Source organism: Lissotriton helveticus, chromosome 2_1, assembly GCF_964261635.1.
Source record: "Lissotriton helveticus chromosome 2_1, aLisHel1.1, whole genome shotgun sequence".
Lineage (NCBI taxonomy): Eukaryota > Metazoa > Chordata > Amphibia > Caudata > Salamandridae > Lissotriton > Lissotriton helveticus.
Window position 1 is genome coordinate 959765656 of NC_136059.1, and position 17583 is coordinate 959783238.

A 17583-nucleotide genomic window follows, 5' to 3' on the forward strand; every position below is an offset into this window, starting at 1 on the left:
GTTGCCCAATCCTGGGTCCAGCGACGTCGACAGCAAGAACCTTCGTGGGACAGCTCGCACCTCCATCCTGGTCGCCGACAACGCCTCCTGGTCCGAGAGACTGCAGAGCCCAGCAGCGCCCACTCACCTGACTGCGGTGACTTCGCCCGGTGCCATCCTGGTGCCCACTTAATCACTGGCTAGTGATTCAAGAACTTGGTCCCCTCTGCTTTCAGGTTTTCTTCTTCCTTGATCCAGGCTTGGATCCATCGAACTTTTCTTCACTGGTCGCCTGCCAGCAACTTCTTCCTTCCAGGCTCCTGGTCCGGCAACGAGATCCCCGACGTCTTTTCAGACCTATGCAGCTGCAGCCCCTGGGCTAGGTAACTTCGGCACTCCGGTGTCCCAGCATAGCCTCACTATCCAAGGGTCAGGATCCACTGTCGTTTTCTCCCTACCAGGTCGGGTTCGCCCGTGAACACTAACTTTGTGAATTCTAGCTTCCATAGACTTTGTCCCGCATCCCGCGTGAGAGTGCACACTCTGCACCCGAGTCCCCTGGGCCTCCTAGTAGTAATCTAACGATTCCCTAGTCCAGTCCTAGCGATTCCAAAGCCTATTAGAACTGTTACTTACCTGCTAGTAATTCGCATTCCACTTTTAGCGTATATGGTTTTTCGTGCCCCTCGGGCATTTGTGTAACGTGCTAACTTAAAAGTATTTTCGTAAGAGTTTTGTTGTGTGCCTAGCACCCTGTCCTCATAAAGAGTACAGGGTTGTTGTGATTCTAATAAATACACTGTTTATTTTCATAACAACTTGTGTGGTGTCCTTTCACTGGGTGTTCAAGGGGTAATGTGATGGTAAAACAGCTGGCTTAACACGCCCTCTAGAGTCTTAGCCTTAGACTGCTCGTATCCATGCTACTAGGATAGCTGGTCTATAAGGTTGACTTACAACCAATCATCAATAAGGGTTGTTTGGACTGATATATAGTGATCACTAGAATAGTGAGCACTGCACATCAGGCCAACTTCTCACAGCTGGGTTTTGGACATTGTCAAACGGGGTCATACCCTGGAGTGTACAAAGATTCCTCCTTGCACTCCACCTCGTGGCCCACCTCCTCCACATCTCGAGGAGCTTTACCATCAGGTCCGTCTTCTTGTGTTGAAAGGTGCAGTCGAAGTGGTCCCAGAACATCAAAGAGGGAAAGGTTTTTATTCTCGATTCTTCCTCATACTCGAGAAGAACGGAGATTGGCGACCCATTCTGGATTTGAGGGCTCTCAACCAGTTCCTGAAGTCTCAATCATTCCGTATGCTGACGCTACTGGAAGTCCTGCGTCTTCTATCCAGCAAAGATTTTATGACCACCATAGATCTTCAAGACGCATACTTTCATGTTCCGATAATCCAACAACATCGCCAAAGCCAGTCAGCCGTGACACCTCGTGCAGCTGGTCCCAAAGCCACAGGCGGGATTCTACCGGTCAATCTGCCAGTCCACCCGAGAAACTTATTTGCCTCTCTCCAACACTGGACCAGCCTTCGGGGATAAAGCAGATGTTCACTGTTTCCCCCAGGCATTACTAGTCTGTCCTCTCTGTAAGCCGGTTCGGAGCCATCCGCATACACCCAGTCATTAACTACCTGGAGCTAAGAGGCCCAGTAGTATAGGCGCACATCGGGGAGCGCTAGGCCTCCGTCGTACACCCCTCTGGTGAGTTTGCTAAGTGCTATTTTTAGGAGTCCCGCCATTCCAGAGCAGGGTACGCACTGCCTGTGAGATAAGCGTGAACACTCCCTGAAGAACAGGGTATGGTGTGTTTTGTAAGATATATAGCAACCTCTGCAGGTCGAGCATCTTAAATAATGCAGAGCGTCCCATGAGAAAAAGCGGTAGTGATCGCCAATGACTGACATCGGCCCCAAGTCGAGCAAATTGGGGTTCTAGGTTCTTGTTGAGAAGCTCTCCAATATTCCGAGTTATGTGGACCCCCAAATATTTAAAGCCATTTGTGACGATGGCAGCTGGGCATCTAGTGGGGACCCGTGGAGGGGGGCCTGACAGAGGGAAAATGATCAACTTCCCCCAATTTATGGCGTACCCAGAATAGCTACCAAACAATTCAAAAAGATGTAGTGCCTGCGCTATTGAGTAATAATGCTGCGCCATATATAATACAATATCGTCGGTGTGAGAAGTTGGCCTGATGTGCAGTGCTCACTATTCTAGTGATCACTATATATCAGTCCAAACAACCCTTATTGATGATTGGTTGTAAGTCAACCTTATAGACCAGCTATCCTAGTAGCATGGATACGAGCAGCCTAAGGCTAAGACTCTAGAGGACGTGTTAAGCCAGCTGTTTTACCATCACATTACCCCTTGAACACCCAGTGAAAGGACACCACACAAGTTGTTATGAAAATAAACAGTGTATTTATTTATAACAAGACTACCCTGGCTCTTTATGAGACAGGGGGCTAAGCACACAACAAAACTCTTATAAAAATACTTTAAGTCGCACAATTTACACAAATGCCCTAGGGGCACGAAAAACCATATACACAGTAAGTGGAATGCGAATTACTAGCAGGTAAGTAACAATTCTCAGAGGCTTTAGAAACGCTAGGCCTACAATACTAAACACTCAGGTTAGGAGCAGGAGGCCTAGGGACACCACGTGCAGAGTGGGAACTCTCACGCGTAAGGCGGGAAAAAGCCTAAGGAAGCTAGAACTCCCAAAGTTACTGTTCTCGGGCGAACCCGACTAGGTAGGTCGAAAACGACAGTGGATCCTGACCCTTGGATAGTGAGGCTATGCTGGGGCACCGAAATGCCGAAGTTACCTAGCCCAGGGGCTGCGGCTGCATAGGTCTGAAAAGACGTCGGGATTCCTCGTTGACGAACCAGGAGCCTGAAGAAGAAGTTGCTGGCAGGCGGCCAGTGAAGAAAAGTTCGAAGAGATCCAAGCCTGGATCAGGGAAGAAGAAACCTGAAAGCAGAGGGGACCAAGTTCTTGAATCACTAGCCAGTGATTAAGTGGGCACCAGGATGGCACCGGGCGAAGTCACCGCAGTCAGGTGAGTGGGCGCTGCTGGGCTCTGTAGTCTCACGGACCAGGAGGCGTTGTCGGCGACCAGGATGGAGGTACGAGCTGTCCCACGATGGATGATGCTCTCGACGTCGCTGGACCCAGGATTGGGGCAACAAGTCTTGGCAAATTCAAGCCCACGCGGTGGACCTAAAATGGCGTCTGGAGTGGACCAGGAGGGTCCGGGGTGCTCCTCTTTTGGAAGGGAGCAAGGGCCAGTCTGGAGCAACCAGACCAGCAGCAGTGATGTCGTCGGGCGTCGTCAGGAAGGCCACAAGCCAGCGGGCTAGTAGCCAAACAACGCGGTGAGCAGCAAAAAGCAGAAGGGCCCCACGCAGATCGTGGAGATGCTGGGAGGCTGGACTTCGGTGCTGGAGCTGCTCAGGGTCGGGGCTTCTCGGTCCCCAAAGCACTCACCAGAGGATCCCTCGGCGGTCGTGCTGGAAAGAAGTCGTGCAGTCTTGAAGATGGCCGGTCCCTCGAGGTCTCGTCGCACCCACGGTTCTCAGCTTGGCTGTAGAGGTGGGTAGAGGTCAGAGGTGCCAGGGAAGCCGGTTCTCGTCGAGGTGGGCAGTCGGATTCCGGAGGAAGGACTTACAGCAGACCGCAGTGTTCTTAAGATGGTGCCTGCGGATGCAGGGTGACTACTCCTTAGCCACAAGGGAGAATCTTGAAGAAGAAATCTTGATGTCCTTTCGTAGAAAGTCGTGTCTTGATTCCAAAGATGATCTAATTTGGAAAGGGGCCTGCTCCTACCTTTATCTGGGAAAAGGGGGCTGGCACGCGACTAAGTCCTGCCCTATGGGTGGGACCAGGAGGGGGGTGGTTACACCCCTCTCCTTTGGCGGGCTTTCCCCAGGCCAGGGGCTGGAGTGTCCCTGGAACTGGTTTCAGCCGGCCTATGCACAGTGAGCACCGGGGTGCCACTTGCAGTCACCTTCCTCTGTAGCCCTGCCTACCTGGAATACACAAAACCCTGTCTGGGACGGTGCTGGCACCGCTCCTGGCAGGAAACCCTTTGTCCTTGCCTCCTGCTCTGGGAGGACTCCCAGCAGCAGGAGGGCAGACTTGTGTCTCGGTGGCAGCATCCATTTTGTGGAGCTGAGGCTATATCTGACTTTAACCGGGGTTACAGGTTACATACATGTCGTGTCCCTCTAGAAGGGTGGAATGCTAACCCCGTCGCCAGAATTGGCGAGGGGTTAGTATTCCAATTCGTATGACACCTTACTCGACATGTTTTGATAAAGCGATACCAGAGTTGGCATATAACCGCGAGGATTATAATGCACTTAAGAGTATATGGTATGCGATATCATGGAAACGGCTAAGGGATGGATCCCGAAAGCCGCAGACAGGCTCAGCTCATGCCAGAGCACCATCTCACACGATTCCAAGCACTCTGCCTTCAGGATTGTTAAGGCCTGCCATAGGAGTGACTGATAGGAGATCTGTGTGTCCATTTTTAGGGTTAGATATAGGTATACTATATCTAAAGCAAAGGGTGATTACACCAACTTGCCCCAGCTGTCGTGCAGCCAGTTGTGTCAGTTTAGTTAGTCAGCCCAGGGGTGGCACAATACATGCTTCAGCCCCTGGGAGACTTCTGGGTGCACCTCAGCCCTGGGTACAGGGACTTGGAGAGGGCCCAGTGCCAATTCAGTACCTGAGTACAATTTGGATAGAGAGAACAGCTAGGCTGTGGGTCTGATTAGCAGGCCCACAGCCAGGGAAAGTCGTAAACCAGTGCAGCAAAAATCTGGGTGATCATAGGATTGCAGACCCTACTCTCCTACAGTCGGCCTATAGGGAAATACGCTCCTCCCAGTCGTCCGTCAGAGCCAACCCCCAAAAGACCTATCCCTCCTGATCCAATGAACCAGTGGGTCTAAGGCTAGGGCAAATAGGAGAGGAGACAGGGGGCAGCCCTGTCTGGTGCCTCTCCTGAGGGGAAACACCCTGGACACAGTCCCATTCACTCTCACTCGAGCCATCGGTTATTCATACTGAAGACGCTCCCACCCGCAAAAGGTCGGGCCAAAGCCAAATTTTTGAAGCACCATAAATAGGTAGGGCCATTCGATGCTGTTGAATGCCATTGCTGCATCCAATGACATCCAATGACTTCAATGCAGTCTGCGCGTCTCCCACATCCCCAGTCTTGTACAGCACTCCGAAAAGACGTTTGATGGTTCCCATCTTTTTGGTGCAAAGGCTGATTCTGCTGTCGAATGATTCATGGACAATAAGGCAACAGCTAGATCCTTAGGACGTCAAACTCAATTGAAAGATTACAGATAATACAGGAAATTTCGAGGCTTTAGCCATGAAATTTCCTTTTTGCTTCTGGCAGTAATGCAACCTGCAACAGCAGCATCAATGCTGTAATCCACTCTACAGACAGCAAAGAGCGGGGTCGGAGAAGAAAGGAAACCCTTCCTCTTCCTCCCTCCTCCTCATCAAACCCTTCCCCAGCTACAACTGGGAAGCAGCCCTAGTTCCATAATATCTACCAGGTAGAGCGCAAGTGTCCTCCTTTCTAGAAAAATAGAAGTCCATCACTACAGACCTTTGGGTCTTGTAAATTGTAGAAAGGGGGTATGCCCTGCCCTTCTAAGACGCGCCCTCTTCCGTACCTCCCCGCTTGGAGTCTCTCCCACTAAACCATTTCAAAGTTCTTTATCAAGAAGTCCAATCCCTCTTACTCAAGGTTGCAGTAGAATTGGTTCCCGCGAAGGGACTGGGATGCTACTGCGGTTATTTCCTGGTCTCCAAAAAGGATGGAGCACTGTGTATGATTAGACCGCAGAAATTTGAACTGCTTCTTCAAAAAGAAAATTTCTGAATACTTTCCCTAGCTCAGTTTCTTCGTGTGCTGAGCATGGAAGATTGGATGATGTGGGTTGATCTACAAGATGCCTATTTCCACATCCCTATTGTGTCCACTTCACTGTTGGATCCGACCACTGTCAGTTTAAGGTTCTTCTTTAATTTTTCCTCACTAACACGCCACAAGTCTTCACAAAGGTGTTAGCAGCTGTAGCAGCTCACCTCAGAAGGAAGGGAATATCTGTGTTTCCTTACATTCATGACTATATATACAAGGCCAGGACCTCCGAATTTGTATAATACCACTTACCAGAAACATCTTGGCTGTTGTTCTGCCTCTGCATTTCAATCAACAAACCCAAGACGTACCTGGTGTTCCCTCACTGGTGTACTGTTCTTAGGGACAGTATTGGATACCAAATCAAATCAAGCCTTCCCTCCTTCTCAGTGGATTCAAAACATTCAGGCTATGATTCCGATGTTTCTGAATGGACTGATCATTCCGGTCCTGACTGTCTTACTCCTGCTAGGTCTGCTTGCCTCCTGCGTTCTGTTGGTCACACATGCACAGTGACATATGACGGCCCTTTAGTTGTTCCTCTGCAAACAGTGGTTCCAGCACCATGGAGATCTTCAAGCATGCATCAGGATCTCAAGGGACACTGCAGAGGATCTTTGATATTAGTGCATGAGCTACAGTCTGTCTCAAGGGAGACCATTTCACCCTCCCCCCCCCCCCCCCCCCCCCCCCCAAGTGGCCACAGGGATTACGGATACCCCTACTATAGGGTGGAGAACTTATTAGGAAGAACTAGAGATCAGAGGCCTTTGGTCTCCAGAACAACAGATGTTACACATTAGTCTGTTGCAATTTCGATTTGTCTAGCTCTCAAGCCCTTCCTCCCTTTATTTCACAGTCTGTCTGTCCACATCTTAACAAAGAACACAACTGCAGTCGAGTACTTCAACAAACAGGCTGGATTGGAGTCATATTGTCTCTACAGAGAGGCTCTGCGACACTGGTCCTGGGCTTTGGACCATCAGATTTGCATGGTAGCAAATCACTTGGCCGAAGTGCTCAACGTGCGAGCGGACAGTCTCATCCTGTCTCATATGGTCGACCACGAGTGGTGCCTTCTCACAGAGGTGTTCCAGGACATCTTTCAATTATGGGGAATCCCTCATGTGGATCTATTTGCTACTCACAAGATCGCTCACTGCTCGAAATTCTTTGCCCTCCAGTATCTGATGCAGGGAGCATTGGAAGGCTCACTTCACCTTAAGTGGACTGCTGCACCACTCCTGTACGCCTTTCCCCTCATGCCCTTAATTCCTCAAGTGATGTGAAATATTCGGCTAGACTGGGCCAAAGTAATTGTACTCGCCCTGTACAGGCCGGGAAGGATGTGCAATAGAAACCCTGTTCACCTTTCTCTGTGGCTTCATTCTGTTTTCCTCACAGGGTAGACATCCTGTCTCATTCACCCCAACCTCCAGAGCCTACACCTACATGGCTAAAGATTGATTGGAGCATCCTGAATTAATTCTCTTTACTCCTTGAAGTGGTGGATATCATTCTCTCCTGTAGCTGCCGTTCCACTAAAACTGTTTGTTCTAGCAGATGGACCAGATTTGTCAAATGGTGTGCTAAAAATCCCTAGATCCCCCTTAAGGCCCATTTATCTGATGTCCTTTGCCCTATCTTTCGCCCAACAAGGCTGTTCTGTTAACTTAAATGTTATTTGTCGGCTTTGACACCTTTTCTGTGTTTACCTGATCAACCATCTCTGTTTAAATCCAACATTGTTTTGCGATTCCTAAATTGTCTTACAAAGAGATACCCTCCTACTCCCTTGTCATGCCTTAGCAGGACCATAATTTGATCCTTAATATCTTAATGTGTTCTCGCTTGAGCCCCTGCATAGTTGTCCTTTAAGATTATTATCCTTCAAGACGATTTTCTGGATTGCCATCACATCAGTAAGATGTGTCTGTGAACTATAGGCTGTAAGTGTAAAGCCACTCTTCACTTTCTTTCCAGATAAGCTGGTGTTATGGACCAGGGTCGCTCCAGTGGAAGAGACTAGCCACTTTAAGAAGTTAAAGTGGTTATTCTCTTCCACTTGAGTCAGTCCACTACTCTTTTCACCTTCTATCCTCCTCACCATACAAAAGAGGAAGAACAACTGCATCTACTTGACCCCAATAGAGCCATTAGCTTCCATATTGACAGAACCTGTGAGTCCAGACTCGATGATCAACTCTTTGTGGGATATAATGGAAAAATGAAAGGGAAGGCTGTTGACAAACGAACATTATCCAGATGAATCATCATGTGTATCAAGATATACTACTCAATGACACAGAAAAACTTGCCTGAAGATATTCAAGCTCATTCTACCAGAGCCAGATTGTCTCCTTCCACCCCAGACAGGGGTACTGTTTAGATTCTGAAGTGAGAAGGAATAGTTACTTTACCCGCTCAGTTCTTCAGTACTTCTTCATCTTGTAAGCCATGCTCCCACCCATGGGTGTGGTACTGCTTGGGGAATGTATTCAAAAGGTGAGCAAGCTGCATGCAGATGTATCCATCAGAAGAACAAGTAACTTACCTTCTAAAATGCTTTTTCTGGTAAACTCAAATCTACCTGCAGATCTTCACTCCACATTGCATGTTTTTTCTGTGACGAGTCCTCATTCAGTTTGTGCCTATATCTGTTTATATATATATATATAAGTATCTAAATACATGTTGGAATAACATTAATGTTGAATCATATGTAATGGAGATCTTCTGTAGAAAATTTTGAGAACTATACGCATCTTTCTAAGTTATTATAAACCCTTACCCGTCGAAGACACGATAAAAACTGGATGGCAACTGATGTCGGCACACTGAAGGGGGCAATTTATAGCTTTAGTGATGTCATGCAGTGCCGCTTCCGAAACTGACTTGGAGCCAGTGCCCCCTACAGGTGTGGGAGAGCAGTTGAGCAAAACTTTCTGGATCCAGTCTAGTGTTTGGAATATTCAAAAGGTGAGGAATCCACAGGTGAATATTTTATCCACCAGAAAAATAGTTAGCAAGCAACTTGTTCTTTGTGTACATTTTGATTGAAAGAAGCTTATAAGATATGCCTACCTGATCTCTTGGGAGCAATATTATTTGAACATGCACAGTGTAAAATGGTATATCATATAATAATTAGACTATAGTTAAACATTTGTGGCCTTCTTTTTGTAGCAGGACTGCCGATTCTAGGATGTGTCACCATTGCATTGAATCACGTTAACACTCATTTGCTCACCAATTAAGCTATGAGCATCATATGGTAATAAGGCTTGGGTTTCTTTTGGCCCCTGTTTAAACATTTGTGGCTTTCATTTGTTAACAATACTCAGGCGTCTAGGCTGTAGAAATATTGCATTGAATCGCTTCATCACCTGGTTGATCTAGAGTACTGTTAGTATTATTTACTACAAGGCAATTATCTTTGAGTCAAATACATTGCCTGCTCTCTTACTGTGATCCGAAAAGAAACAGGCTTTCTGTATTTTGCAGTTATGGAGCAGCAGAGTAACCCTTAATCCTCTCTGCATCTGTAAAAAAACAAACAAACCAGGGAGTACATTTAGCATGTTTTCAAATTAGCCATAATATTTAACTCTCCTTAAAAGCAATTAGAATGATCAGCTTTCATGTCTAGACAATTAGTTAAAAACGCGCAGTGATTATTCTGAGAGTATTTTGCAACTACTCTTGTAAAATTCTGCTAACAATGGTCCTGATTCCATTTAGAATAATAGTTTTTTATTAGCTTTCACAAATAGACTTCTAAATGAACAAGGAGCTATGACAAAGCTCCGAGATGATTGAAACTTCTCCCCCCCCCAACTTTCAGGTAACAGAGTGCTGATTGCAGTTTGAATTCTCTGGTTTTGCTTTAGCGCTTATGAAGGGGTGACTTATTTAACAATCGGCATTGGGAAAGCTCTGCAGAGGCTGTCAGATGTCATGTTTCATGGATCCCTGTGAAATATGGGTTTTTGCTAGGCAGGGATGACATTTTAATTTTGCTGGTGAAATCTCCGAATTCCACATTACTTGAAATTGACAACTTTTCATTATGCAATTTCACATATTGTTGTCCATGCAGGTGTCTTGTTTATGCACAAAAGGTCTTACAGAAAGCCTTTTCTTCTCAAATCAGTCTTCTACTTGTATCTCACAAGCCCTTTATTGGACAGAGAGTGCACTTTTCTGAATAGTGATGCAAAATGCTCATGAACCCACATTTCGCTTTAAAAATGTAGTTCTGTGAAAATGTTTCTTAAAAGATTTAATTGATTAATGGTATTTCTTACCTATAACATTTTTATCTTTGTTGAAATCTTCCTTCATGCTTCTTTGTGTTTACTCCTTAAATAGAGATTAACATTTACACTTTGTTCTCTTCAGATCCATATTCTGTTAAGTGGAATGCAGCAAGATGCCTAAACAGTCAATTAGTCTTTGAATACATCCTTCACTGTTTGAGGGTGACCTACAAATATTTTGCTTTGCCCCATATAAAAACATCAAGCTCTGTTGAAGCAAAACCTATTGACACTGATTTAACAAGCACTCAACATCAAAAAACTGAAATGAACACAAGAAAAGACACTAGTGAAGGCCAAGTTGAGAACGACATACATGCCATAAATAGCAGATTGAAAACTGTAGATCTTGAAGATCATGTCCGTACATTGTCACCCAAGACCCAGGAGAGTATTTTTCACAATGTATTTGATAGCTGTGATAGTCAATCAGAAGAGAACCTTGCAGATATTGAAAATCTAGATTCTGATTGTGTTACAGAAGATGTGATTTTGAATGACTTGAGTAAATTTAAACCCAATTATGAAGATACGGAAAGTGGTAACGAGGAGTATGATGACAGAGGAGAAACCAAAGCTTTTATTACCATTGATCAGTCACTGGACGATAGTGAAAATGGGGAAGCATTAATTTTCCACCTTGATCGTGATGGTGAAATTGATAGCGTTTCAGATATTGAGAATTTTCCAAATCCAGTAATGATTGAGAGTGATGAGTATTGTGCACAAGATGACAAAGTAGACATGGATGAGGGGAGTACCGAAGGGACTGATGAACTGGAGGGGCCCCTGAAACAAATTGCACTATCGAGATGTGTACACATCTCAAAACCGAATAATTCAGAGGAGGAAGTTGATGAGAAGGAAATGAGTTGTATCAAAAAGCAGAGAGACCATTTTGATAGCTTAAATCTGGATGATGAAGTGGACATTACATACACTGCATCTGGAGATGAAGAAGCACTGTCGGATGACGAGGAAGAAGATCTGTCAGATTGTATCATTGCTAAATATCAAAATCCAGAGGAACAGATTAAACCTATAAATGAACATATATTAGGAGATTCTTCGAATGAAGAGGACTTTACTTTGTTCAGTGATAACTTAAGCTTGGAAAAGCTTGCTAAGGATGTCATTCCAGACACCCTCTCAGAGGAGTGGGACTTCACATATAAATTCAGCAGGCGCATCTTCACAAAAGGGAAGGTAAGGTACTGCAACCTTGAAGATAAATGTGTATTGTCTAGAAGTAGCAACATACATTTGTGATCACATCATTTGTTTTGTGTTTGGATGGATAATTTGTTTTGTCTTTAAGCACCTTTCTAGTTTTACTCAGAGCCTATTTTAGCAAATGCCCTGATCCAAATGTGTTTATTGTAGTTATTGTTTTTCAACTAGATAATTCTTTCTCTCGCAAACAAGACAAACGTCTGTTCTTTTTTTTCTTCATGCAGTCACCTACAGTTGTATGCAGTTTATGCAAACGGGATGGTCACTTAAAAAAGGATTGCCCAGAGGACTTCAAAAAAATAGAACTTGACCCTTTACCAAAAATGACCTCTAAATTTCAAATCATTTTGGATCAGGTTTGCATCCAGTGTTTTAGTAAGTTATCCTCCTTAACATGTTTGTTTGTTATTTAACACTAGACGCCCTGTTATCCAAGAACTTTGTGACCCCCAATTCCAGGGATGTCACTGGATGAAGGAGAGTGAATGTGTTTAATAAGTGCTTATACCACAACCTGAATACTGTCACAGGGATGTTTCTTACGACATATATTAATAAGCCATAAAGATGTGGCTGTGCAGGATGCAATAATTATTCAAAGTAAATTGAAATATAGGCCCGAATAAATGGGTCCTTCAGTTCAATAACTGGTTGCAGTCTCTCTAGTACACAGGTATAGGCTAACTTCTTTGACACTTTGAGGCTAATTGTAGAATAGGAGTGGAGGTGTCTCACAAATTACAGTTTGCGGTGACGTCATGTACAGTTCATTTACAATGTCCGTTTGTTGACATTCAAAGGGAAGAGTTTGAAATACTGGTCATAGTTATCTGCTAGCAAATTTGATAACGATAACCAGACTCCTTGTGTGTTTTTAAGACATGTTGCTTGCATTTGTTTATTCTGCCTTGTCATTTCTCTGTGCTGTGCTTGTGTTAGAAATGTCACATGTTAATTGTTAACATTGTGGTGGTGTTTAATATACATGAATGACTACTATATTGGTACTGTCAGTTGACTCTACATAATCATGTATGACCTTTTTGGCCAGCTTGCTGACTTGCAATGAAATCCCTCAACTGACGGACCTTTTTTGCATTCAGAAGATTGAATTGATATTGCACTAATTTTGATTTACAAAATACCAGGGGTGGTTGAAGAGGGACATATCAGACACTCTGACCTAAGTTGCATCACCGGAAGTGAAGCCATATGAAATTTGACTTTGAATTCCAGGAAGTTATGCCACATGACCCTAATGTTGATAACACCACAATAATTGACATCACTAAAGCTTAGCGTATACCTCAGCGATTCATAATAGCTCACAAGACACGGTTACTTGTGTAAAGCACATTTCATTTCATGATGTTTTCTACCAAGTACTCATTCCACTGCTGACTTTATTTTATTGACAAAGTGTATTGAATCAGTGAGAGCTGCAGAAAGTAAACAGTGCTCAATATGACACTATTCACTTTCTGTTCTTGACACTGCTTCTGCCATCTCTGCTGCGCCAGGGACCCATAAATTTTGTCCATGTGGTAGTAGTAAATGTAGTAGCTTAGCAAATGCTAACCATTCTCTAACACTGTCCATTTTCAAACTCAACTACCTTCCACCCCTAATTTCTGCATTCATTTCTTGCATTCGGTATCCCACTTGCCATCTCATGTACCTTCTCCCATTCAGTTGGTCATATTGGTATTTATATCTCCCTGTATGCTCTTGTGCTCTGTATGAGCAGCCCCCTTCTCCAGTGTTGAATCTTTTATAGATTCACATGCTTGAATCTTCCCCGTTGTCATGGAGGTAGTCCCACGGTAACATAAGAAATAGCAGTAATACAACATCTCCATAGAACCGAAAATTCCCTTAAACAACTTTTCAGCCTCATTTTTAAAACATCCAAATGTCAGCCAATCACAGCTGAGACCTCAAATTTCCCTTCCCCACAGATCCACCATACCTAAGATTTCTTAGTGCATGTCATCTGATAGGGAATCTCCCTGAGCTCCACTCAGTTGCAGTATTTTCTTCTGAACTTTTGACCTCCAGTCTCAGCTTTAGCAACTCTCAAGGTATTTCTTGGACTTTATACTTTTGACCTTCCTGCTTTTGAAATGACAGAGCCTAAAAAAGGCTGTTTAGGCCCTCTAAGACCTGTGGGAAGTGTAGGCTGTTCTCTGAGGATCCCCACAAACAGTGCCTACATTGCCTCTACCCTGATCACAAACCCAGGGAATGCAAGTATTGCCACACTTTTTTCAGCAAAAACCCTCAAAGATAGGGAGGGTAGGCTGTTACTCTGTTTACAGAAGAGAAAGGCTGCTTCAGATTGGGAGTCTGAACCTGAGTAAAGGGCTCATTCTTCCTCAAAGAAATGAAAGGAAGGAAGTCCCTCTTTACAGCATGGGGATTCTAAGAGATCTAATTCCCAGGACAAATCTGAGCCTAAACACCACAAGAAACCTCAGTGAGAGGCGTCAAAACCCTTTTCAGCTCCTGCATCTGCTTCTCCGACTCCTCTCAGAGACCAATCTTCTCGACTGTCAACGGTGTTGTCGTCGAAGAGTCCACTCTCAAGAAAACCAGAGGTTCTGGTACCGTCGATGGCGTTGTCGGCGACTGCTGCGTCAACAACGGTCAAGACGTCAATGGCAGCAACAGTGGCGAGAGCTTCAACGACAGTGACAACGTCGTTGAGGCCTTTACCGTCAACGAGAATTTCACTATCGATCACAGGTTTGTCGACTGTTCCAGCGACAACGTTCCTGCAGACGAAGGCCGTCCTCGCACCGTCGACGCTACCACAGATGATTGCATCGACGGTTGCACCGTCGACGGAACCGTCGGCGAAGCGAAAAATCATTCTTCTTCAGCCCTGGCAAATTCAGGACATCAAAATATCTCCTTTACCTCCTGCTCGCCTTCGGGACTTCCAAGAGTCAGAGGATAAAGGTATGTTTGGTCCTGCATACGGTCCATCACAGTTAAGAGTCAAGTGCCCAACGATATGTCTACATATGCCGATTTGTTGGTTTGATATTTTTATTATAACGTATAAACTGAAAAATAAAGTCAAGTGCCAAGATTCTGATGATGAGGATATTGAGGTCAATGATCCATCTTCTTATCTGGCAGGGGAATTTTATTTTGTGGAAAGAGACACATCCGTCATGAAGAGGCAGGATTCCTTCCAGGACCGTTATCCTTACGATGATAGAGAGGAGGAGTGTCATCAGTTTAGGGAACCATCAATGAACATTCCAGTGTCTCTGGTGTCTGATCTCCGTCACATACTTAATGACTATTACAGACACTTTCCGGATGCAAATGCTTCTCAGAGGCCTTTACCTCCACAAGAGGTACCCATTATCCTTCTGGGCCAAAGTACACTCAAATCCACAAGGGAGAAGACCCTTCGTCCTCCTATAGTCATCACGGAGGACACTCAGGATGGTCAGACAGAAGAAGGTGAGATACAAACAGACATAGATGTCCATGATCAATGGGATGACTACATAGCCCCTATGCCACCATGCTGCTGTGGATTCCCCTCCGGCAGATATCAGGGTATTTCATGATCTTCTAGAACGTGCCTCCAAACTTTTTGATTTGCCAATGCCAACTAAACAGACAGTGTTTTCTAAATGATTTTAAACCAGGCACTCAACGTGCAGTGAGAGCAATTCCTATAATTGACTTTCTATGGCAAGAAGGGCTAAAGTTAATTAAAACACCAGCCTCCGTTCCAGTTGTTGTTCCAAAACTGGACAAAAAATACAAGGCAACTTGCCTGCCTGACTCATTGGTCACCCGAGGCCGGACTCTGTGATCATGCAAGTAGCACAGAGAAGAGCCAATAATCCAGCATCTCTACACTGCTACATCAGACAAGGAGGGTCGTCGCTTCGACAATATTGGGAAGAGGTTCTCTGCTCTGGTGGCTACCTCCATTAGAGCTTTCAACGCCATGGCCATTTTGGGATGATATGACGGGCAGATGTGGTTGGACATCTCTACTCTGTTGGAGTATCTCCCGGGGGATAGAAAGAAAGAGGCAAACGATATTCTTTTGGGGGGAGAAAGAGCGTCTTCAGAGCTCATTGATATCTATGGACGTTTCATCCACTGCATTTCAACAAATGGCTGGAGTGGCGGTTCTGCGTCATCAGGGATGGCTAAAACCAACCACCTTTCGTCCAGAGGTCCAAGCCAGAGTTTTAGACATGCCTTTTGATGGGGAGTGCTTTAAGCACATAGACGAGGAGCTACAATCGATTAAGGAGGACACGGATACAGTTAAAGCCTTAGGCATCTCCAGCAGCGTCGCTTTCAGTCCTTTCGGGCTAGAGGTTTAGGGCAATTCTTATGCCGTCCGCAATTTCAGCAGCGGTACCAGCCATATCCGCAGGGTATCTACCAGCCATACAACCGGTCCTTCCAGTCCAACACTGCTCAGACTTATTCAGGACTGGCAGGACACAAGAGGCCACAATCTGCTGGAAAGTCTTAAGATTCCAATTGGAGACAATGAAGCTCATCAGACCCCTGCTACTATACTCCCACACCACGATCTCTGCATACTTTCAGAACTGGCACTCCATTTCTTCAGACAGATGTATTCTAAATATCTTCAAACATGTCCACACGCTAGAATTCAATCAGCATCCTCCAAATGTTCCACCATGCAAAGTACTGCTTCGTCACTTTCCAGATCTCAAAAAGGAAATAAATGTGCTTCTTCTCAAGCAGGCCATAGAGGAAGTACCCCTCAACAAGCAAAACCAGGGGTTTTATTCTCACTTCTTCCTCATCTAAAAGAAAAATGGGAAATGGAGGCAGGTCATGGACCTCCGAATGCTGAACAAGTTTATCAATAGTCAATATTTCAGGATGCTCTCTCTTCAGGAGATTCTTCTTCTCATGGAAAAAGGAGATTTTCTGGCTTCTCTTTATCTCCTCGACTCCTATTTTCATATTCCCATTCACCCTCTATATCGAACATTTCTCAGGTGTGATGTGGCAGGGCACCATTACCAATTCAAAGTGCTTCCATTTGGTTTCAAGTCCGCTCCCAGGGTGTTCACAAAGTGCATGGCACTGATAGCAGCCTTCTGAAGACATTCAGGTCGCCAGGTTTTCCCATACCTGGACGATTGGCTCATAAAGGCACTGTCTTTTCAAGTGGCAGAAATTTCAACGAGAGCCTGTCTGGTTCGCCTCCAGTCTCTAGGTCTTTGCATCAATCTGGAAAAATTGTCCATTATCTCGGCCAAATTGAGTATGAGCCATGTGAGTGTTTCTCATTAGAGTCTGTATATGGGACAATGTATGTTTTCCTGCAGTTGTATGTAATCTATGCACCATCTCACATTTGCACTTCTAAAACACAAATGGTAAATTCTTGGATGCGCAGTGTGCATTGGAATTATTGAATCAAGTTTTTCATATGAATTTCAATATGACAAATTTTAATGGAATTTAATATTTTCTTTTTGTTTTATGCTGAATCTATTCCTGTAATATGAAGTTTTATTTGTAATTAGCACAACAATAAATTGGCTAATTGATTTTAAAAAAAATTTTGGATTCGCAGAGTATTTTGTTTATGTCCATTATGTTGTGGCTTATTTCTGTGTTGAGTGGTGCACATTGTGTAAACGTGAGACAGGCTTTCTGGCTCAATGCGTTGTTTTGCACAATACATTTTGTGCTCTTCACTTGTTGTGCCGCTTTTATCATTCTGGAATGGTTCATTGGTATTTATTTTTGATGGTTGCTGCTACCATCGCAGGCACTGGCACCGCAAGGCGGATAACATCGTCCCAAATATTCTCTCCACAACTCACTGTTTGTCACAGGAAACACCTCTATATGCTGCATCAAGTTTTTAATGGCAGACTCAAAGCGACACGGGAGGTAGGCGTAAGCTGAAACGCGTCGTTTTGAGTCTGCCATTAAAGACTTTATGCAGCATATCGAGGTGTCCGAGTGTTTACTGTGACAGTGAGTTGTGGAAATAATATATATATATCCGCATTTTCTGCAAATAAAAAGGA

At 44.7% G+C, this 17583-nt stretch overlaps 1 protein-coding gene across 3 annotated transcripts in view; it reads left to right on the plus strand.

Annotated features, from left to right (window-relative positions):
- Positions 1 to 17583, plus strand: part of TUT7 (terminal uridylyl transferase 7) — a 1540394-nt gene that overhangs the window by 647436 nt on the left and 875375 nt on the right. For all 3 annotated transcript variants that reach the window (XM_078675707.1, XM_078675708.1, XM_078675706.1), the window contains exons 12-13: positions 10368 to 11491; positions 11743 to 11893. In XM_078675707.1, the coding sequence (XP_078531833.1) occupies positions 10368 to 11491; positions 11743 to 11893 (1275 nt within the window). The remainder of the gene's footprint in view (positions 1 to 10367; positions 11492 to 11742; positions 11894 to 17583) is intronic.